Source organism: Gadus macrocephalus, chromosome 9 (genome assembly GCF_031168955.1).
Source record: "Gadus macrocephalus chromosome 9, ASM3116895v1".
Classification (NCBI taxonomy): Eukaryota; Metazoa; Chordata; class Actinopteri; order Gadiformes; family Gadidae; genus Gadus; species Gadus macrocephalus.
Window position 1 is genome coordinate 10,588,091 of NC_082390.1, and position 18,467 is coordinate 10,606,557.

Consider the following 18,467-nt stretch of genomic DNA (forward strand, 5'->3'; position numbering starts at 1 on the left):
TTCAAACAAACTCAGTTTACCGCAAATAAATCCCAACTCACACACACACACACACACACACACACACACACACACACACACACACACACACACACACACACACGCACACGCACCCACCCATTCAGAACACCCACTCTATCACATAGTCTAATTCACACTCTTTCATACACACACATATACAAGATACACTTCCATTCACACAGATCGCACTCTCTACAAACACTCCGCAGGCATGGACTACTGCTTTCTGACCATGTGGATCTGCAGCCTGCTGCCAGGTAGGAAGACTATTGTGGTAGTATTGTGGTAGTAGAAGTAGTGGTAGTGAATTTTGATACTGGTAGTAGTAGTAGTAGTAGTAGAATAAATAGGATTTGTGTAGTAGTAGTAGTAGTAATGGTATTAGTTATAGTAGTAGTAGTAGTTATCGTAGTATTAGTAGTAGTTATGGTAGTATTAATATTACTAGTAGTTATAGTAGTAGTAGTTATAATAGTAGTTGTAGTAGTATTTAGTGGTAGTTATGGTAATTTACTAGTAGTAGTAGTTATGGTGATGAAGAAGTAGTAGTTATTTTAATGTAGTATTAGTAGTAATGGTATTAGTTATAATAGTAGTGGTAGTTATAGTAGTGATGATGAGTAGTCCAGGTAACAAGCCTTAATGTATTATTATTGTTGTGGAATCCTGCCTTCATAATTCAGAACATCTCTTTGTACAATGTATCGCTAAACTGTTTAGTATAATCAATATTGGTGCAACTTTGGAATTTAATTATATTGAGTTGAGAGGAAGAGATACAGAAGGTTATTCTCTCTCTCTCTTTCTCTCTCTCTCTCTCTCTCTCTCTCTCTCTCTCTCTCTCTCTCTCTCTGAACCAGCATTAGCCCATAACGGTCTGAGAGTGTTTTCCTTGATGATGGGATAGGGGTAATGTGAAACAAACCCGTTTAGTGATGTTTATCTGGCTTCATAACTCGTCCCTCGAGGGAAGGAGGCAGGAGAGGAGGATAGGGAGGGAGAGGAGGATAGGGATGGAAGGAGAGGAGGACAGGGAGGGAGAGGTTTACTTATAGTGACCCAGTCACGGCTTGGTGTCAGCCAATCAGAAGCCAGCACAGTCCACCTGTTTCATTCTAGCCTCACCTCAACGTGGTGCAGGAGAGATGTCCGGGTCACAGGGGACAGAACCCTGTCTGTAGAGAGAGATGTCCGTGTCACAGGGGACAGAACCCTGTCTGTAGAGAGAGAGATGTCCGGGTCACAGGGGACAGAACCCTGTCTTTAGAGAGAGAGATGTCCGGGTCACAGGGGACAGAACCCTGTCTGTAGAGAGAGAGATGTCCGGGTCACAGGGGACAGAACCCTGTCTGTAGAGAGAGAGATGTCCGGGTCACAGGGGACAGAACCCGGTATGTAGTGACCAGGATAGATGTGATGTACCTGGCTGGAGCTCTCTGATTGGACAGGTTTGGGGTGTGTTTGCCTAGTAACCCCTCCCCTCTGTGTTGTAGATCTTCCTCTGGCCTTCGTCTTCCACCCGACCCGTGCCGGGCTGCACCGCGGCCCCCCGGGGACGCAGTTCGGATACACGGTCCAGCAGCACATGGCGGGGGGGCGGCCCTGGTACAGACCTGTCTGTCTGACTCCCTGTCTGACACCCTGTCTGTCTGTCTGTCTGTCTGTCTGTCTGTCTGTCTGTCTGTCTGTCTGAATGACTATCAGTCTGCCTGTCTGACTACCTTCCTGTCTGTCTGTCTGTCTGTCTGACTACCTGTCTGTCTGTCCTAGAGGTTCCTAACTATTTGAAGGTAAATATGTGGAAAATATTCTGCTCCCTCCTGAGGCTGACAAGCGTCTGGAAACTATGTGTGTGTGTGTGTGTGTGTGTGTGTGTGTGTGTGTGTGTGTGTGTGTGTGTGTGTGTGTGTGTGTAATGATGTTTTCACCGGTCTGAACCTTCTTTCACATTCACTCCAGTCTCAGTCCTCCTCCATCGTTAAATCCTACCTCTGCATCGCTTCAGGACATGAAGCGTCTGTAGGAACAACAGAGGACTGGTTTTGTTCTCTGCTCATGGGAGGAGCCTCTTCCTCTGGTCTCCTAACCCTAACCCTCAACCTCACCCTCACCCTCACCCTAACCCTCACCCTCACCCTCACCCTAACCCTAACCCTCACCCTCACCCTCACCCTCACCCTCACCCTAACCCTAACCTGTCCCTCAACCTCACCCTCACCCTAACCCTCTTTTCCTGGTCCCTAACCCTTACCCTCACCCTCACCCTCACCCTAACCCTCCCCCTCTGGTCCCCTAACCCTGACTCGGGGCCTCAGAGGTGCACCGGGCAACTAGAGGAGGGGTTACTCTGTGTGGTCCTTTGGGAATACTGTCGTCTGTTTGTTTCGTCGTTTGGCGAAGCACATTCTGTAAGAACTATTTATAAAACGTCTGAATGTTAAGGCTGGCCACAGTGGGCTAGGCTTGTCAGCTTCATGAAAATCTGCATTTTCTAAAGTACGTACTAGTCGAAATCATCTGGGACATGTTATCACATAGTTTCCTGCCTGGGCTGAGCGGCATTCCAGAGCAGCGCGCCAGAGCGCACAGCCCTGTTGTGAGCATCCCAGCCCCAGTCGAGCTACGAGGCCGGGGCCACTACGAGGCCGGGGCCACTGGCGTCTGCCAGTGGCCCCGGCCTCGTAGTGAACGGCCTCGTAGCTCGACTGATAATGAGAGCCCCAGGGAAACGGACTCCCCATTGGGGACAGACGTGTCTCAAGGAAACTGCTCCTCCCCCCCCGGTCCCCAGGAGCCAGGAGACGGCTCCCTCCCCCCTGAGGCCCCTGGTCGTCTCTGACCCCCAGATGCCTGGCTCCCTGCTGAGGGGGGAAGTGATGGCAGACGGGGCCGGGGCTGGGATGTGGTTAGGAGCTTATGGCTCTTTGATGCGCGCGGAGCAGGGTTAGATGATTGGAGGTACGAACGCAATGATGCAGGCTGTGTGGAATGTCGATCCTCTGTGTTCCCAGAAGCTGCTGTCCAGACCGGGCTTTAATGATGTGACAGGAACCATCATTCCTCTTAATGTGTCTGAAGCCGTCTCTGGCCCCCAGACCTTAACGCTCTCGCTGTTGTTTGTTGGGCGAACCTTCTTACAGCAGGCCCTGCTCAGCAGTAACCACAACACAAATGAAGACGGTACAGAACAATGAAGGCTGAGACTCAAAAGCACTTAAAGGTTGTATCAGCGATGTTGGGGGACGTCACTTCTGTTGATCCCAAACAAACAGATCTCCCCTCCCTTCCGTGTTTCGTGCATCCAAAAAAACGATCATGAACACAGCGCAAAACCCGACAAAAACCACCCCTTGTCGGTGATTGGTTTGAATACTATTTATTTTGCTTTTGAGTGGTTGGTGGTACCATGTGTTTTTGTGTACGATCTCGGAGCATAGGCTCCTTGAAGTGACGCCTGCTGTTGACAGCCTGCTTATGGGGAGGGCAGCTAGCGGATTCTGAGGAATGATCAGATGAATGTGATCATTTATGTTTCGGCCTAGAATTGCTGATACAACCTTTAAATACCAAATAGAATATTCTGGAGGGGTGGGAGTTCAAGGGTTAGAGTTCATGTAAGAGTTAAGGTCAGAGTTAGGGGTTAGAGGTTAGAGTCAGAGGTTAGGGTTAGGGGTTAGAGGTTAGAGTTATGGGTTACAGTTAGGGGTGAGAGTTAGTGGTTGGAGGTTAGAGTTATGGGTTAGAGTCAGAGTTAGGGTTAGAGTTAGGGTTAGAGTTCTGGGAGGTGGGGCTGATACGGTTGGAGCTCTGGGTTAGAGGATGCTGTGGGGCTCTAACGGTGGACTTGTGTGTGCAGGCTGCTGGTTGGAGCGCCGCTGGAGTCCAGCGACGGCCAGCAGACCGGAGACGTGTACCGCTGTCCTCTGGACGTCCGGAAGAACTGCTCCAGACTTCACCTGGGTACCTCTCACAGACACAGTGTGTGTGTGTGTGTGTCGGGTCGGGGTCAGGGGTCGGGGTCAGGGTCGGGATATTCTGTAAAGCTCACGTTGACCTCAATGTCCTTTAAGGTGTGGGGAGATGTTGGCGTGATGTCTGGGCTGTTCTTCTGTCTCTCCTCGGGGCTCAGGGCGCGTGTCGCTGCCCGATGTCTCGGAGCGGAAGGAGCACATGAAGCTGGGGCTGTCCCTGACCTCCAACCCCAAGGACCAGAGCTTCGTGGTGAGTAACCATAGCAACCAGCAGGCGTGGTGTAGCGGGGTGCCGGGCGATGGGACGGATGGCCTCTCTGTCCTCAGACCTGCAGGCCCCTCTGGTCTCATGGGGCCCCTCTGGTCTCAGTGTGTGTCTCTGTCCTCAGACCTGCAGGCCCCTCTGGTCTCATGGGGCCCCTCTGGTCTCAGTGTGTGTCTCTGTCCTCAGACCTGCGGGCCCCTCTGGTCTCAGTGTGTGTCTCTGTCCTCAGACCTGCGGGCCCCTCTGGTCTCAGTGTGTGTCTCTGTCCTCAGACCTGCGGGCCCCTCTGGTCTCAGTGTGTGTCTCTGTCCTCAGACCTGCGGGCCCCTCTGGTCTCAGTGTGTGTCTCTGTCCTCAGACCTGCGGGCCCCTCTGGTCTCAGTGTGTGTCTCTGTCCTCAGACCTGCGGGCCCCTCTGGTCTCATGGGGCCCCTCTGGTCTCAGTGTGTGTCTCTGTCCTCAGACCTGCGGGCCCCTCTGGTCTCATGGGGCCCCTCTGGTCTCAGTGTGTGTCTCTGTCCTCAGACCTGCGGGCCCCTCTGGTCTCATGGGGCCCCTCTGGTCTCAGTGTGTGTCTCTGTCCTCAGACCTGCGGGCCCCTCTGGTCTCATGAGTGCGGCAGCTCCTTCTACAGCACCGGGATGTGCTCTCGCATTGGACGCAACTTCAAGTTCTCCAGCACCATCGCACCCGCACTGCAGAGTAACTACCACCGCCTGGTTATAGGGGTTAACTAGTCTAGAGTAACTACCACCTCCTCTGGTTAAAGGGGTTAACTAGTCTAGAGTAACTACCTCCTCCTCTGGTTAAAGGGGTTAACTAGAGTAACTACCACCTCCTCTGGTTAAAAGGGTTAACTAGTCTAGAGTAACTACCACCTCCTCCGGTTAAAGGGTTAACTAGTCTAGAGTAACTACCACCTCCTCTGGTTAAAGGGGTTAACTAGTCTAGAGTAACTACTACCTCCTCTGGTTAAAGGGGTTAAGTAGTCTAAGGTAACTACCACCTCCTCTGGTTAAAGGGTTAACTAGTCTAGAGTAACTACCACCTCCTCTGGATAAAGGGGTTAACTAGTCTAGAGTAACAACCGCCTCCTCTGGTTGAAGGGGCTAACTATTCTAGAGTAACTACCACCTCCTCTGGTTAAAGGGAAACTAACCGGTCTACTATTACACCACCTAGCTTAGCCTAGCCCAGTCTACTATTACACCACCTAGCTTAGCCTAGCTCAGTCTACTATTACACCACCTAGCTTAGCTTAGCTCAGTCTACTATCACACCACCTAGCCTAGCCTAGCTCAGTCTTTATCAGCCAGTGAGGTGTGTTTTCTCCCCAGGGTGTGAGACGTTCATGGACATCGTAATCGTCGTGGACGGCTCCAACTCCATCTACCCCTGGTACGAGGTGCAGAACTTCCTCATCAAGATCCTGGAGAAGTTCTACATGGGCCGGGGGCAGACCCAGGTACTAGACTGTTCCCAATGTGTGAGGAGGGTCTTACAGTCAGGGTGGTGGACCCTCAAACATCTGAACTAAGAACGGTCAAATGAAACTTTCAGCCACATCAGAATGAATCTTATACTGCATGTGGTGGTTGGCAGCAGGTCCACACATCCTGTCTGTAAGCAGAGCTTCCTGTTTCTAACTCGACCGAGTCGTCTGTCTTATGAACACCAGCTGCTCCTCGTCCCAGTCTGTCCTCCACACATCTGGTTGAGTCCAGTCCGGGCGGATGATTTATCCACCAGTCCATGCGTTCCATGCTAGTTGACAATAGCATATGATGCTGATCCCAGACAGTGATGTGGGTCACAGCAGGAGTACAGGACAGCGATAAGATGAACACATACCACTGGTGATACGTCAGCAGTGCTACATGCCACGTAGCCGGGGCTACCTAGCACCCGTGTGGGTGGTGGACGGCCCGGGCTGGGCTCAGGTGGGGGGGTATACTAGATGGTGGTCTGTTGTGTGCACTAGGTGGTTGTCTGTTGTGTGTAGGTGTTGTTGTGTTGTGTGTACTAGGTGTTGGTGTGTTGTGTGTACTAGGTGGTGTGTTGTGTGTACTAGGTGTTGTTGTGTTGTGTGTACTAGTTGTCGTTGTGTTGTGTGTACTAGGTGGTGTGTTGTGTGTACTAGGTGGTGGTCTGTTGTGTGTACTAGGTGGTCTGTTGTGTGTTCCTAGGTGTTGTTGTGTTGTGTTCCTAGGTGGGGGTGGTGCAGTACGGCTCCCGGGTGGTGCATGAGTTTGCGCTAAGCGACTTCCAGACGGTGGAGGAGGTGGTGGCGGCGGCACGTAGCATCGAGCAGCGAGGAGGAGAGGAGACGCGCACCGCCCTCGGGATCAACAAAGCCCGGTACTGAAGCCTTAGAACCCACAGAGCCCTGAAGCCTTAGAACCCCAGAGGTCCTGAAGCCTTAGAACCCACAGAGCCCTGAAGCCTTAGAACCCCAGAGGTCCTGAAGCCTTAGAACCCACAGAGCCCTGAAGCCTTAGAACCCCAGAGGTCCTGAAGCCTTAGAACCCACAGAGCCCTGAAGCCTTAGAACCCCAGAGGTCCTGAAGCCTTAGAACCCACAGAGCCCTGAAGCCTTATAACCCACAGAGCCCTGAAGCCTTAGAACCCACAGAGCCCTGAAGCCTTATAACCCACAGAGCCCTGAAGCCTTAGAACCCCAGAAGTCCTGAAGCCTTAGAACCAAAAGAGCCCACAGAGCACAGTACTAAAGCCTTAGAACCTCAGAGGTGCTGAAGTCTTAGAACCCCCAGAGCCCACAGAGCCCGGTGATAAAGCCTTAAGCCCAGTTCAGACCAAAGACTAGTCTCGCAACGACTTGCAACTTGCAACTCCTTGTCCTGCTGTGACGTCAGGTGGTTTCCCTAGCAACTGTGAACGCTCTGGCACAGCTGAGAGCCGCAACAACATCAGCATCAGGCTAAAAAGTAGCCTAACTTAGGTTTGCGATTAGATTGCTTGAGCTAGCTCCCAGATTTACCCTCCCGGACAAGTAGGTCCGGGGGGTTTAGGTAGGCCTACTTCAGCGGCAGAAACAGGGTCCTACGCCAATCTTTGTAGAGAGATTTCTTTGGGCAAAAACTGTTGTTTTATTTTTATTGATCCCCTTCGAGAATTTGTGTGTAGAGGGGTGGGTCTAGCTATATTCTCGCCTTTCTCCTTTGTAAAGCGTATTGTGGGCCTATTGCTTTTGGGCCGATACTGCGCCCATTCTGTGATTCGTTCTGCCGCAGCACTCAATTGAATTAATTTCGTTCAAATGTTCGTCCAATCCACTCCAATAGTGGTCCTGCATTGAGTTTAAATCCAACTCTAACGAATTAAGTTTTAAGTTTCATAGAATATTTATACATTCCCAGGGCATGTTAAATGAGTGCATGCCCTGCCAGCCGCCACTCGTAACACACTTGTAAAATGCAGTCGTCAATTGATGGAATGGGTTATTTCATACATCATCACAACCAATATTTGGAATTAATCAAATAAATTACAGATAAATAATACTGAAATGGCTACTTTTTGGTTGAACACATTTGAACGAAATATTTATGACCCCCAATGTTGACCTGAAGTTGGTGCCACTTATTGGTAGACTATCGGAATGGCGGTAGGCCTACTAAAAGGTGTCTGAATGGGGGCATGTTGGAATGGCCACATGTAACCATAACAACTGTTATAGCTAATGTGTACTGTGGACAGTACGGGACTGGGACGGAGTAAGGCTGTGACGTACAAGTTGTTCTGTCCTGTGTCCTGATTGGCTGAAGAGAAATAGCTCTGTCGTTGTGTTCTAAAACTGGACATGGCGATTTGACATGTTCAATCTCTCGCGACTCCTTGCGACTCATTGCAACGGCATCAGCCGCGCTGCAACGACCAGTTCACACTGCTGCAACTTTTCCCCTGCGACGTTCCAAAACAGTCTCGTTGCAAGTCTTTGGTCTGAACTGGGCTCTGGAACCCCCAGAGCCAATACTGAAGCCTTAGAACCCCAGAGGCACTGAAGCCTTAGAACCCCAAGAGCACGGTAGTGAAGGTTGCACGGTGATGAGAGGGTTGGGGTCATGGGTCGGGGTCAGGAAGGTCAGGGGTCAGGAGGGTCAGGGGTCAGGAGGGTTGGGGTCAGGAGGGTGGGGGTCAGGGGACATGAGGATTGGGGTCAGGAGGGTTGGGGTCGGGGGTCATGGAGGTCACGGTGTGTGTGTTCCAGACAGGAGGCGTTTGCGCGTGGCGGGCGGCGCGGCGCCAAGAAGGTGATGATCGTCATCACGGACGGAGAGTCACATGACTCCGCCGAGCTGCCACGGGCCGTCGAGCTGAGCAGGAAGGCCAACATCACCACGTACGCCATCGCTGTGAGTCCTCCCACTGTTTGTCTGACTCTCTCTCTGTCTGTCTCTCTCACTCTCTCTCTGTCTGTCTCTCTCTCTCTCTCTCCATCTGTCTGTCTGTCTGTCTGTCTGTCTGTCTGTCTGTCTGTCTGTCTGTCTGTCTGTCTGTCTGTCTGTCTGTCTGTCTGTCTGTCTGTCTGTCTGTCTGTCTGTCTGTCTGTCTGTCTTTCTGTCTCTCTCTCTCTCTCTCTGTCTGTCTCTCTCTCTCACCGAGGTTTAGGACCCTGTTGTGATGTTGATGATGATGATGATGATGAGGGGTCCTCCTCAGGTCCTGGGGAGCTACACCCGTCTGGGGATAGACCCCGCATCCTTCTTGAAGGAGATCCGCCTCCTGGCGAGCGACCCTGAGGACCAGCACTTCTTCAAGGTCTCGGACGAGTCGGCGCTGAAGGACATCGTGGAGGCGCTGGGAGAGAGGATGTTCTCCATAGAAGGTGAGCAGTAGCATTAGCCTTAGCATTAGCAAAGTGTCTGTTAGATGTGAGCGTTTGCAAGTTGTCTGTTGGCTGTTATGTCAGCTGTCAGCTGTTAGCTTTTGCAAGATTTCTGTTAGCATTCAGTTGTTAGCATTAGCGAGGTGGCTGCTAGCTGTAAGCATTAGCAAGGTGTCTGTTAGCTGTTAGTGTTAGTTTTAGCGAGGTGTCTGTTAGCGTTAGCAAGGTGTCTGTGAGCTTTTAGCGTTAGCATTAGCAAGATATCTGTTAGCGTTCAGTTATGAGCATAAGCAAGGTGTCTGTTAGCTGTTAGCATTAGCAAGATGTCTGTAAACATGTTGTTGTTAGCATTAGCGAGGTGTCGCCTAGCTGGTAGCGATAGCTGTGTACAGAGCATGGTCTCCTGTGACTCTCAGCAGTCTGGTCTTGTTAATTATGAAGGAATGTTCGCTATCAAAGGGAGAAGTATGAGTATTTAATTGTTATGTCTTGTTGTGTTTTCTTGTTGTGTTGTTGTGTCTGGTTGTGTTGGGTCTTGTTGTGTTGTCGTGTGTTGTTGTGTCTTGTTGTGTTGTTGTGCCTTGTTGTGTTTTTTTTTGTGTTGTGTTGTGTCTTGTTGTGTTGTTGTGTCTTGTTGTTTTCTTGTGTCTTGTTCTGTTTTCCTGCTTGGTTTAGGAACCAACAGTGAGGGGAGGAAGTTTGGACTGCAGATGGCCCAGGCTGGTTTCTCCTCCCACCTCGTCCAGGTAGGGGTTAGACAGTACAGAGATAGGTCACTAAGGAGCAGGTAGGGAGGGGTTAGACGGTACAGAGACAGGTCGTTAAGGAGCAGGTAGGGGTTGGATAGTACAGAGACAGGTCATTAAGGAGCAGGTAGGGGTTAGACAGTACAGAGACAGGTCATTAAGGGGCAGGTAGGGGGAGGACAGAACAGAGACAGGTCATTGCGGGGAAGGTCAGGGTTAGAAAGTGAATATAGAGGCAGGTCATTAAGTAGCAGGTAGGGGTTAAACAGTGGCTACACAGGCAGAAACAGAACAAACAGTTCAGAAGTCTTCCCTTCAGCGGGTGGAAATAGAGTGTTTTTCCTGGAGTTATATCACTGCTCTGTTTCATGGAAAAATAGTTTCCTCAGCGGAAAAACAGGTTTAAATGTGACAGAAGGATCTGAGTTGACAGCGTTCCATGAGAGAAGAGAAGGCTCCTCTTACCTCAGTCCTGCTGCCGTCCAACAGCCAGCCGCTGGAGTTATGGATCCTGGCTCCACGGCCACCATTGAAATAAAAGAAAAAAAACATTAATCATGAGGATCTTCTGACTCTCTGAGCTCGTCTGCACAGAGTCCAGAAGCCTTCAGGACGCGCCTGGCAGCTCTCTGTGTCCCCACTCCAAGGTCTCGGTCTGGAGGAGACATCTGCTCCACGGCTCAACAGGATTACAATGTTTCCATGGAAACGTTGATCAGAAGAATGTGCAGAATGATGTCAACGTATGAGTGGATGAAGGCTGACCTTTGACCCTGCAGGACGGGGTGCTGGTGGGGGCGGTGGGGGCCTACGACTGGAACGGGGCGGTGCTGAAGGAGACCCCCAAAGGGAAGGTCATCCCCCCGCGCTCGTCCTACCTGGAGGAGTTCCCTGAGAGCCTGCAGAACCACGCCGCCTACCTGGGTAAGGGAGGGGGCAGTGGGGGTGGAGGAGGGATACTGTCACTCACACTGACGGCGCTCTGCTCCTAGGTTACGCGGTGGGCTCCATGGTAACGGCCCGGAGGAGGCAGCTGTACGTCGCCGGGGCCCCGAGGTTCAACCACACGGGGAAGGTGATCGTGTTCACCATGAAGAACACCGGGCACCTCAGCATCCTCCACTCGCTGCTGGGACAACAGGTAACCATTGCAACCTCCCCTCCACACTTTGCTGGGACAACAGGTAGCCACAGGAACCTCCCCTCCACACTCTGCTGGGACAACAGGTAACCATAGCAACCTCTCCTCCACACACATCAGAGACAACAGGAAACCATAGCAACCTCTCCTCCAAACGCATCTGCTGGGACAAAGGATTAGACTGAGGCCCTGTTTTCCTTGGCACCAAAAAAATAAGAATACAAGGCGGAACATCGTCTTCTTCTGCAGAAAATACAGAAAATACTTTTTAATGTACAGTTAGTAATACAATTTACTTAGAGGGCTGTATTTAAAGCTAAATACAAATCAAATCAAACAAAAACAAATCAGACGGAAATTCTATGTTGCCCCGCTGGCGGGAGGGCGATGATGTCATCGTTTGCGTATCTGGCGTCCACACAAAACCTAATACCAAAACGCAGGTGGGCTTTTTTCTCTTTTTCACCCTGGGTCCTGGTTTCAAAAAAGTCTGTTTGCAGGTACCAAAAACGCCAGATCCGTCTGGACGGTCGGCCCAAACTTACAAGACTTCTGTGTTTTTAAACAAAAATCGTTTCCGTGTGGACAGGGCCTGAGTTTGACTAAACTGGTCTCTTAGCTGCCAGTTTGTCTACTGAATTACATATTAAGTTTGGAACCGTTGATCTTTTTGATGTCCACAGATGATAGGGTTAGATGTAGAGTCCCTGTCAATAGATAGCTGACACTTACTCTCTTCTCCTCCTCCTCTTTCCTTCTCCTCTCCTTCTCCTCTCCTTCTACTCCTCTCCTCCTCTCTCCTTCTCCTCCTCTCCTCCACTACTCTTCTCCTACTCTCCTCCTCTCCTCCTCTACTCTTCTCCTCTTCCTCCCCTCTGTCCTCTCCACCTCTCTCCTCGTCTCCTCTCTCCTCCTCTCCTTCAGATCGGCTCGTACTTCGGCAGTGAGCTGGCGTCGGTGGACCTGGACGGGGACGGAGACACAGACGTCCTCCTGGTGGCCGCGCCCATGTACTACTGCCAGGGCTGGGAGAGAGGCCGCGTGTACATGTGGGCCCTCAGCGCCCAGGTGGGTCTGAGGAGAGGAGGAGCCAGAACCATCAGGACAACCTGATGATGCCCTAGACCAGACTACACCAGACCAGACTAGACCAGACCAGACTAGACTAGCCCTGACTATACTACGCTACACTAGACCAGACTAGACTAGCCCTGACTATACCACGCTTCACTAGACCAGACCAGACTAGCCCTGACTATACCACACTACACTGACCAGACTAGAGTAGCCCTGACTATTTCCCACTATACTAGACCAGACTAGACTAGCCCTGACTACACCAGACTACACTACACCAGAACAGACTAGCCCAGACTAGCCCATAGTAACTAGACTAGTCCAACCGGCCCCTCCCCCTGTGGCTGCAGGGAACGTTGGTCCACCAGGGGGTGCTGGAGGGGTCGGAGCACGCCCAGAACGCCCGGCTAGGCTCCGCCCTCGCCCCCATCCCCGACATGAACGGGGACGGCTGGAGCGAGCTGGTGGTGGGCGCGCCACTGGAGGACGACCACCAGGGGGCGGTCTACGTCTTCTACGGAAAGAGAGACCGCATCCAGAAGAAATACAGACAGGTACAGATGGTGGATAGATCTATAGATATACAGATATATCTCTATCTCTATACAGTGATTATATCTCATGATGTAGATAGTGAGTTTAATTACCGTTGTTGGTATTCGTCCTTGTTGGGTACTTACTCAGTCTGTCTGCCTACCTGTCTGGGTGTCTGTCTGCCTACCTACCTCTCTGTCTGTCTGTCTGTCTGCCTCCCTGTCTGTGTGTCGGCCTCCCTGTCTGTCTGTCTGTCTGTCTGTCTGTCTGTCTGTCTGTCTGTCTGTCTGTCTGTCTGTCTGCCTCCCTGTCTGTCTGTGTGTCTGTCTGCCTCCCTGTGTGTCTGTGTGTCTGTCTACCTGCCTGTGTGTCTCTCTGTCGGCCCCCCTGTGTCTCTGTAGAGGATCTCGGCGGTCTCCCTGGGGTCCGGTCTGCAGTACCTGGGTCTCAGTCTCCACGGGGTCCTGGACCTGAATGCAGACGGGCTGGTGGACCTGTCCGTGGGGGCGCTGGGGGGCGTGGCCACAATCTGGTCCGTTAACCAATCACCAGTCACCATGTGGGCCGTCACCTCATCAGTGGGATTGGGAGTTTAGTAATGTGTGTGTGTGTGTGTATGTGCCCGTGTGTGTCTGCGCATGTGTGTGTGTCCCCTTGTGTGTGTACGTGTCCCCGTGCGTATGCCCGTGTGTTTGTGTGTTTGTTTGTGTGTGTGTGTGTGTGCGCGCCCGTGTGTGTGTGTGTGTGTGTTTGAGCAGGTCTCGCAGTGTGCTGCGGATCAGCTCCAGGGTGACCTTTGAACCTGAGAAGGTGAACCTGTTCCATAAGGACTGCCAGCGGGGGGGCAGGGAGGTGAGCTGCATGTTGCTGTCCGTCTGTCTGCTGGCCCGGACAGCCGCCCCCGCCCCCACCCCCACCTCCGCCCCAGTGGGTGAGTCGTCGCCATGGAGATAGCAAGCACATGGTGCCAGCTAAACATATAGCTTCACAGTGTGTGTGTGTGTGTGTGTATTTGTGTGCGTGCTAACTCCACACACACCTGGAGTTAGCCGTCACCTGACCTGTGGCTCCGCCCCCAGGTGTCTGGGTTTCTTTGGGTCTGGACGAGAGGCGGGTCCCCCCCCGGGCAGTTCTGGACCAATCAGAGGACAGGTTGCTGCTGCTCTCCCTGCTTCCTGGACAAGAGCTCTGTCAGCCAATCAGCTTCTCTGTTCAGGTGAGACGACACTACAGCCCAGGTGAAGCCCCTCCCTCCAGGTGAGCCCGTGGTCACACTCTCCCCCCCCGCCCCAGGAGACCCCTGACTATGGCCGGCCCATCCTGGTCGTCACGGAGACCGGCCTGCAGACCCCCGACGACGGGACAGTCCTGGACCCCGACTGGCCCTCCGTCCTGAGGACTGAGGTGAGGCCCGACCTTTAAGCTGACCAGCCAATCATAAGCACCTATTAGCGACTTCACAACTAGAGCCTCTCATCTGTTGCCCGTCCCCTCTCTCCGTAGCTCCTCCCCTTAGTGACATCACCAGCACTTCCCCTCTGTTGCCCATCCCCTCTCTCCGTAGCTCCTCCCCTTAGTGACATCACTAAAGCCTCTCCTCTGTTGCCCGTCCCCTCTCTCCGTAGCTCCTCCCCTTAGTGACATCACTAGAGCGTCTACTCTATTGCCCCTCCCCTCTCTCTGTAGCTCCTCCCCTTAGTGACATCACTAGAGCCTCTACTCTGTGGCCCCTCCCCTCTCTCCCTAGCTCCTCCCCTTAGTGACATCACTAGAGCCTCTACTCTGTGGCCCCTCCCCTCTCTCCCTAGCTCCCCTTCTGGAATGGCTGTGAGCATGAGGAGAGCTGCCGGCCTGACCTGGTCCTCCACGCACACTCAGACCTGCCCACACTCAGGTACACACACACACACACACACACACACACACACACACACACACACACACACACACACACACACACACACACACACACACACTCTCAGGTACACAAACACACACACAGTCACCTGCCCAATCTTTGGTACACACACAAAAACCTCTACATACCATTACACACACTCAGGTACACACAAACACTCACACTCACACCTGCCCACTCAGGTACACCAACACACACACACACACACACACACACACACACACACATCACACACACACACACACACACACACACACACACACACACACACACACACACACACACACACACACACACACACACACACACACACACAAACACCAAAACCTGTGATAATAATCCTGTTTCCATGGCAGCCAGTTCTGTGGTGTGAAAGGGCATCCTGCCCTGTGCCGCCAGCAGGGGGCGGGCCCAGAACAGAAAGGGGGGGTCACAGCACAGGGAGGCGTGGTCTCGGGGCGGGGTGGCCCGGCGTCTGGGGCGAAGCGAGCCTCTGTGAGGGTGGTGGAGTCGAGCCGTCGGAGGGTGGTGGTCTACGGCCGTCTGGAGAACCTTGGGGAGAACGCCTTCGGCGCTGCGCTGCACCTCCGCCACTCCCCCAACCTGGTCCTCTCCAGCATCCTCGTCAAGGTAACCGTTACCACGACAACCAGGCTGCCTGGTCTGTACAACGATCTATAGCTCTATCTCTTGATCTAAGAGACTCCTCCCTCCTGCCAGGACCAATCAGATCTCCAGATAGAGTGTCACGCTGAGCTGGCCAATCAGAGGAGCTGTAACATCAGTGCTCCCTTCATGAGGTCCAGGGCGCAGGTAGGTCCCGCCCCATGGTGGTCTTAAGATGTCTGTGCACACAGATGTCCATCTATGGGATGTGGTTTGTCTCCTCTCTCCTCCCAGCTGTCCTTCCACGTGGAGTTTGACTTCAGCCACCTGGGGTTTCTGGACCACATGGAGGTCGTCATAGAAGCCAGCAGGTGAAACCTTTCTTCCTCACCCAATCACCCGCCCCTATTGGTTAAATGGAGAATTACAGACAAGTGTGTGTGCTTGAGTGTGTGTGCTTTTGTCTTTTAAATAGTGAGGGCATTGAGAGGAATCCAGCAGACAACATGAACCATCTCCACCTTCCTCTACAGTACGAAGCAGATCTCCTGTTCACCAGGTAACCCTAGTACCAGGTAACCCTATTACCAGGTAACCAGGTAACCCTGGTACCAGGTAACCCTGCAGACCCGACTCGGGAGTTTTGTCAGCTCTGATTGGTCCCCAGGGAGAGGTGGGTCAGGTGGCGTTTCAGGAGATATGTCCTCTTGGCTGAAAACTGTAGTTTCAGTTTGTTGTGACCAACCAACCGTTTAAAAGGGACATATTATACCACCAGGTGTGAGTGTGATTAGCCATTACAAGCCTTAAAAATGAATGTGCAGCTTCTGACATCACAGGTGGGTGTGTCCACCTAGATGTATGACGAATAGATGAGAAACGTTTGCTACAGTCCACTGGGTAGGCTGGTAGATTGATCTATCCAGCACACATCTAGGTGGATACTCCCACCTCTGATGTCAGTAGCTGCACATGTCCCCTTTAAGAAAACAATATCAGAAGAACCACGCTACCCATGATGCAATTCAGTCTCGGTCATCCTCTCATGAAGGTTGTTGAAGACACCCCCTTGCGTACACACACTCTCTCACAAACACATGCCTGTGATTGTCTCCAGGCACCCTGACTCTCATCATTATGACCTCTCTTCCTCACCCCCATCTTCCTCATCCTCCCTGGACACCACCCTGACGTACCAGGTGAGAAGCAGCTCCTCCTGCTCCTCATCTACAGCCTCCTCCTCCTCCTCCTCCCCCTGTTCAACCAGCTCCTCCTCCTCCTCCTCCTCATCTACAGCCTCCTCCTCTCCTGCTCCTCCTCCTCCTTCTGCTCCTCCAGCTCCCCCTGCTCCTCCTCCTGCTCCTCCTGCTGCTCCTCCTGCTCTGTAGGCCAGTGTGTGGGGAGACTGTCGCTCTGTCAGGGGACAGGTCCAGTGGTCTGATAGGCTGAGCTTCTGGTTGCAGGTCCAGAACCTGGCTATGTTTCCCGTGTCGGACCTCCTGCTCGGTCTGGATGTCTGGGCTGTGACGCCGTCTGGCACCCGGCTGCTCAACCTCACCTCCTACAGCACCCTGCCGGTAATACACCCTACTACACCCTCAAATACGCCCTATAGTACATACTATAGTACACAGTATAGGTACCATATACACACACCATATAGACGCTATAAAACACAGTATAGTGCTGTAGATGATGATGTTAATTTTGAGCTGTTTTAAACCAGGGTTGTGTCCTACTGTAATATATTATTAACCAGTGTTGTGTAATATCGCCCCCATGCAGGCCGGCGGGGGTCACTGCAGCCTGCCGGCCCACACAGCCCACACCACGGAGAAGGAGGAGGACCTGACCCACACCCCACAGCTGGTAACACAAGCACACACATGGACATGGTTCAGAAGGATTGTACTTTTATACATGATTACACGTGTGTGTGTGTGTGTGTGTGTGTGTGTGTGTGTGTGTGTGTGTGTGTGTGTGTGTGTGTGTGTGTGCAGAACCGTTCTAACAGCAGGAGTTTGGCTGTGGAGTGCAGGCTGAGTGTCGCGGCCAGGAGCACCGTGCAGGTCAGCATCTCAGGGAGACTGCAGCATCACACGCTGGCCACCGTGAGTCACTTTACATTCCCTCACTTTATATTAGCAGAATGATGGAGGGAGGAGAGAAAATACAGAATGATGGAGGAGAGGAGAGACAGAATGAAGGAGGGCTGAGACAGAATGATTGACGGATGAGGGAGGAGAGACAGAATGATGGAGGGATTAGAGAGGAGAGACAGGTTTTGTGTTGCCCTGAGACACGTATGACCTCTGTCCTCAGAAGGTGAAGTTCCGATCTCTGGAGATCTTGACGTGTGCAAACCTTCACCTCGACCTGACCAGCAGCAGCTTTCTGCAGGAGGACAGACCGACTAGAGTGGTAACCTACCTGTCTGTCTGCCTACCTAGCTGTCTGTCTGCCTACCGAGCTGTCTGGCTACCTACCTAGCTGTATGTCTGTCTACGTAACTATCTGTCTACCTAACTGTCTGTCTGTCTACCTAACTGTCTGCCTACCCACCTGTCTGTCTGTCTCTCCCTGTCTGTCTCTTGATGACCCCTGTCCTGTGTGCAGGTGGTGTTGGGGCTGAGGAAGGAGGTGCTCTCTGAGCTGCCCGTGCTGGTGGTGCTGGGCAGCGTGCTCGGAGGACTGGTGCTGCTCGCCCTGCTGGTCCTGCTCCTGTGGAGGGTGAGACGCGTCCTCCATTAGGCTGCTCAGGGGCCCGGCTCAGGGGCTAGGCTCAGGGGCCCGGCCATTAGCAAGTGTTGACACCTAGCTTTAAGCGCCCGCTAATGCTTAGAACCAGCTAGAGCTTAGAACCCGCTAATGCTTAGAACCAGCTAGAGCTTAGAACCCGCTAATGCTTAGAACCAACTGCCGTTTGGGTTCAGATAGCGTTAAGAACAGCTAGTTTAGAACCAGCTAGCTTTTAGAACAGACGGAACTTCCTGGTTCTGAGGATTTTCTTCTTCTCTCCAGCTGGGTTTTTTCAGGAGGCGGACCCGGAAGGAAGCAGAGGAGGCGGAGGGGCTGGCGTTGACCAACGAGAAGATGGCAGAGAACTTGCTGTAGTCAAGATGTCCTCAAGTCTACAGGTTACCTGCTCTCAGGGCCAGCACTCCCTAACCCTGTCATCCTCTAGATATATATATATACACATAATGCATACATTTCTATGTTATATATATCGTCTGAATGTTGTTTTTTACACTCTTTGTTGTAGATCGACAAGACTAATCAGAACTTACAGAAAACTGTTCTTTAGACCAAGCCATGAAGGAGCAGGTCGGGGTTAGTCTA

At 52.3% G+C, this 18,467-nt stretch overlaps 1 protein-coding gene across 1 annotated transcript; it reads left to right on the top strand.

Annotated features, from left to right (window-relative positions):
* The first annotated feature begins 75 nt into the window (after window positions 1-75).
* On the top strand, window positions 76-18,457 carry itga11b (integrin, alpha 11b). Its single transcript, XM_060060711.1, has 30 exons — window positions 76-278; window positions 1,515-1,626; window positions 3,878-3,981; window positions 4,151-4,242; window positions 4,845-4,959; window positions 5,595-5,722; window positions 6,467-6,615; window positions 8,486-8,630; window positions 8,938-9,103; window positions 9,779-9,849; window positions 10,629-10,773; window positions 10,842-10,990; window positions 11,915-12,058; window positions 12,418-12,621; window positions 13,003-13,133; window positions 13,360-13,532; window positions 13,681-13,817; window positions 13,895-14,005; window positions 14,410-14,495; window positions 14,876-15,149; window positions 15,240-15,332; window positions 15,420-15,496; window positions 15,601-15,684; window positions 16,243-16,324; window positions 16,589-16,702; window positions 16,911-16,994; window positions 17,126-17,236; window positions 17,448-17,546; window positions 17,742-17,855; window positions 18,147-18,457. Exons 1-30 carry the CDS (start codon window positions 233-235, stop codon window positions 18,237-18,239), a joined length of 3,633 nt encoding a protein of 1,210 aa, XP_059916694.1. The 5' UTR covers window positions 76-232; the 3' UTR covers window positions 18,240-18,457.
* Window positions 18,458-18,467: the final 10 nt, after the last annotated feature.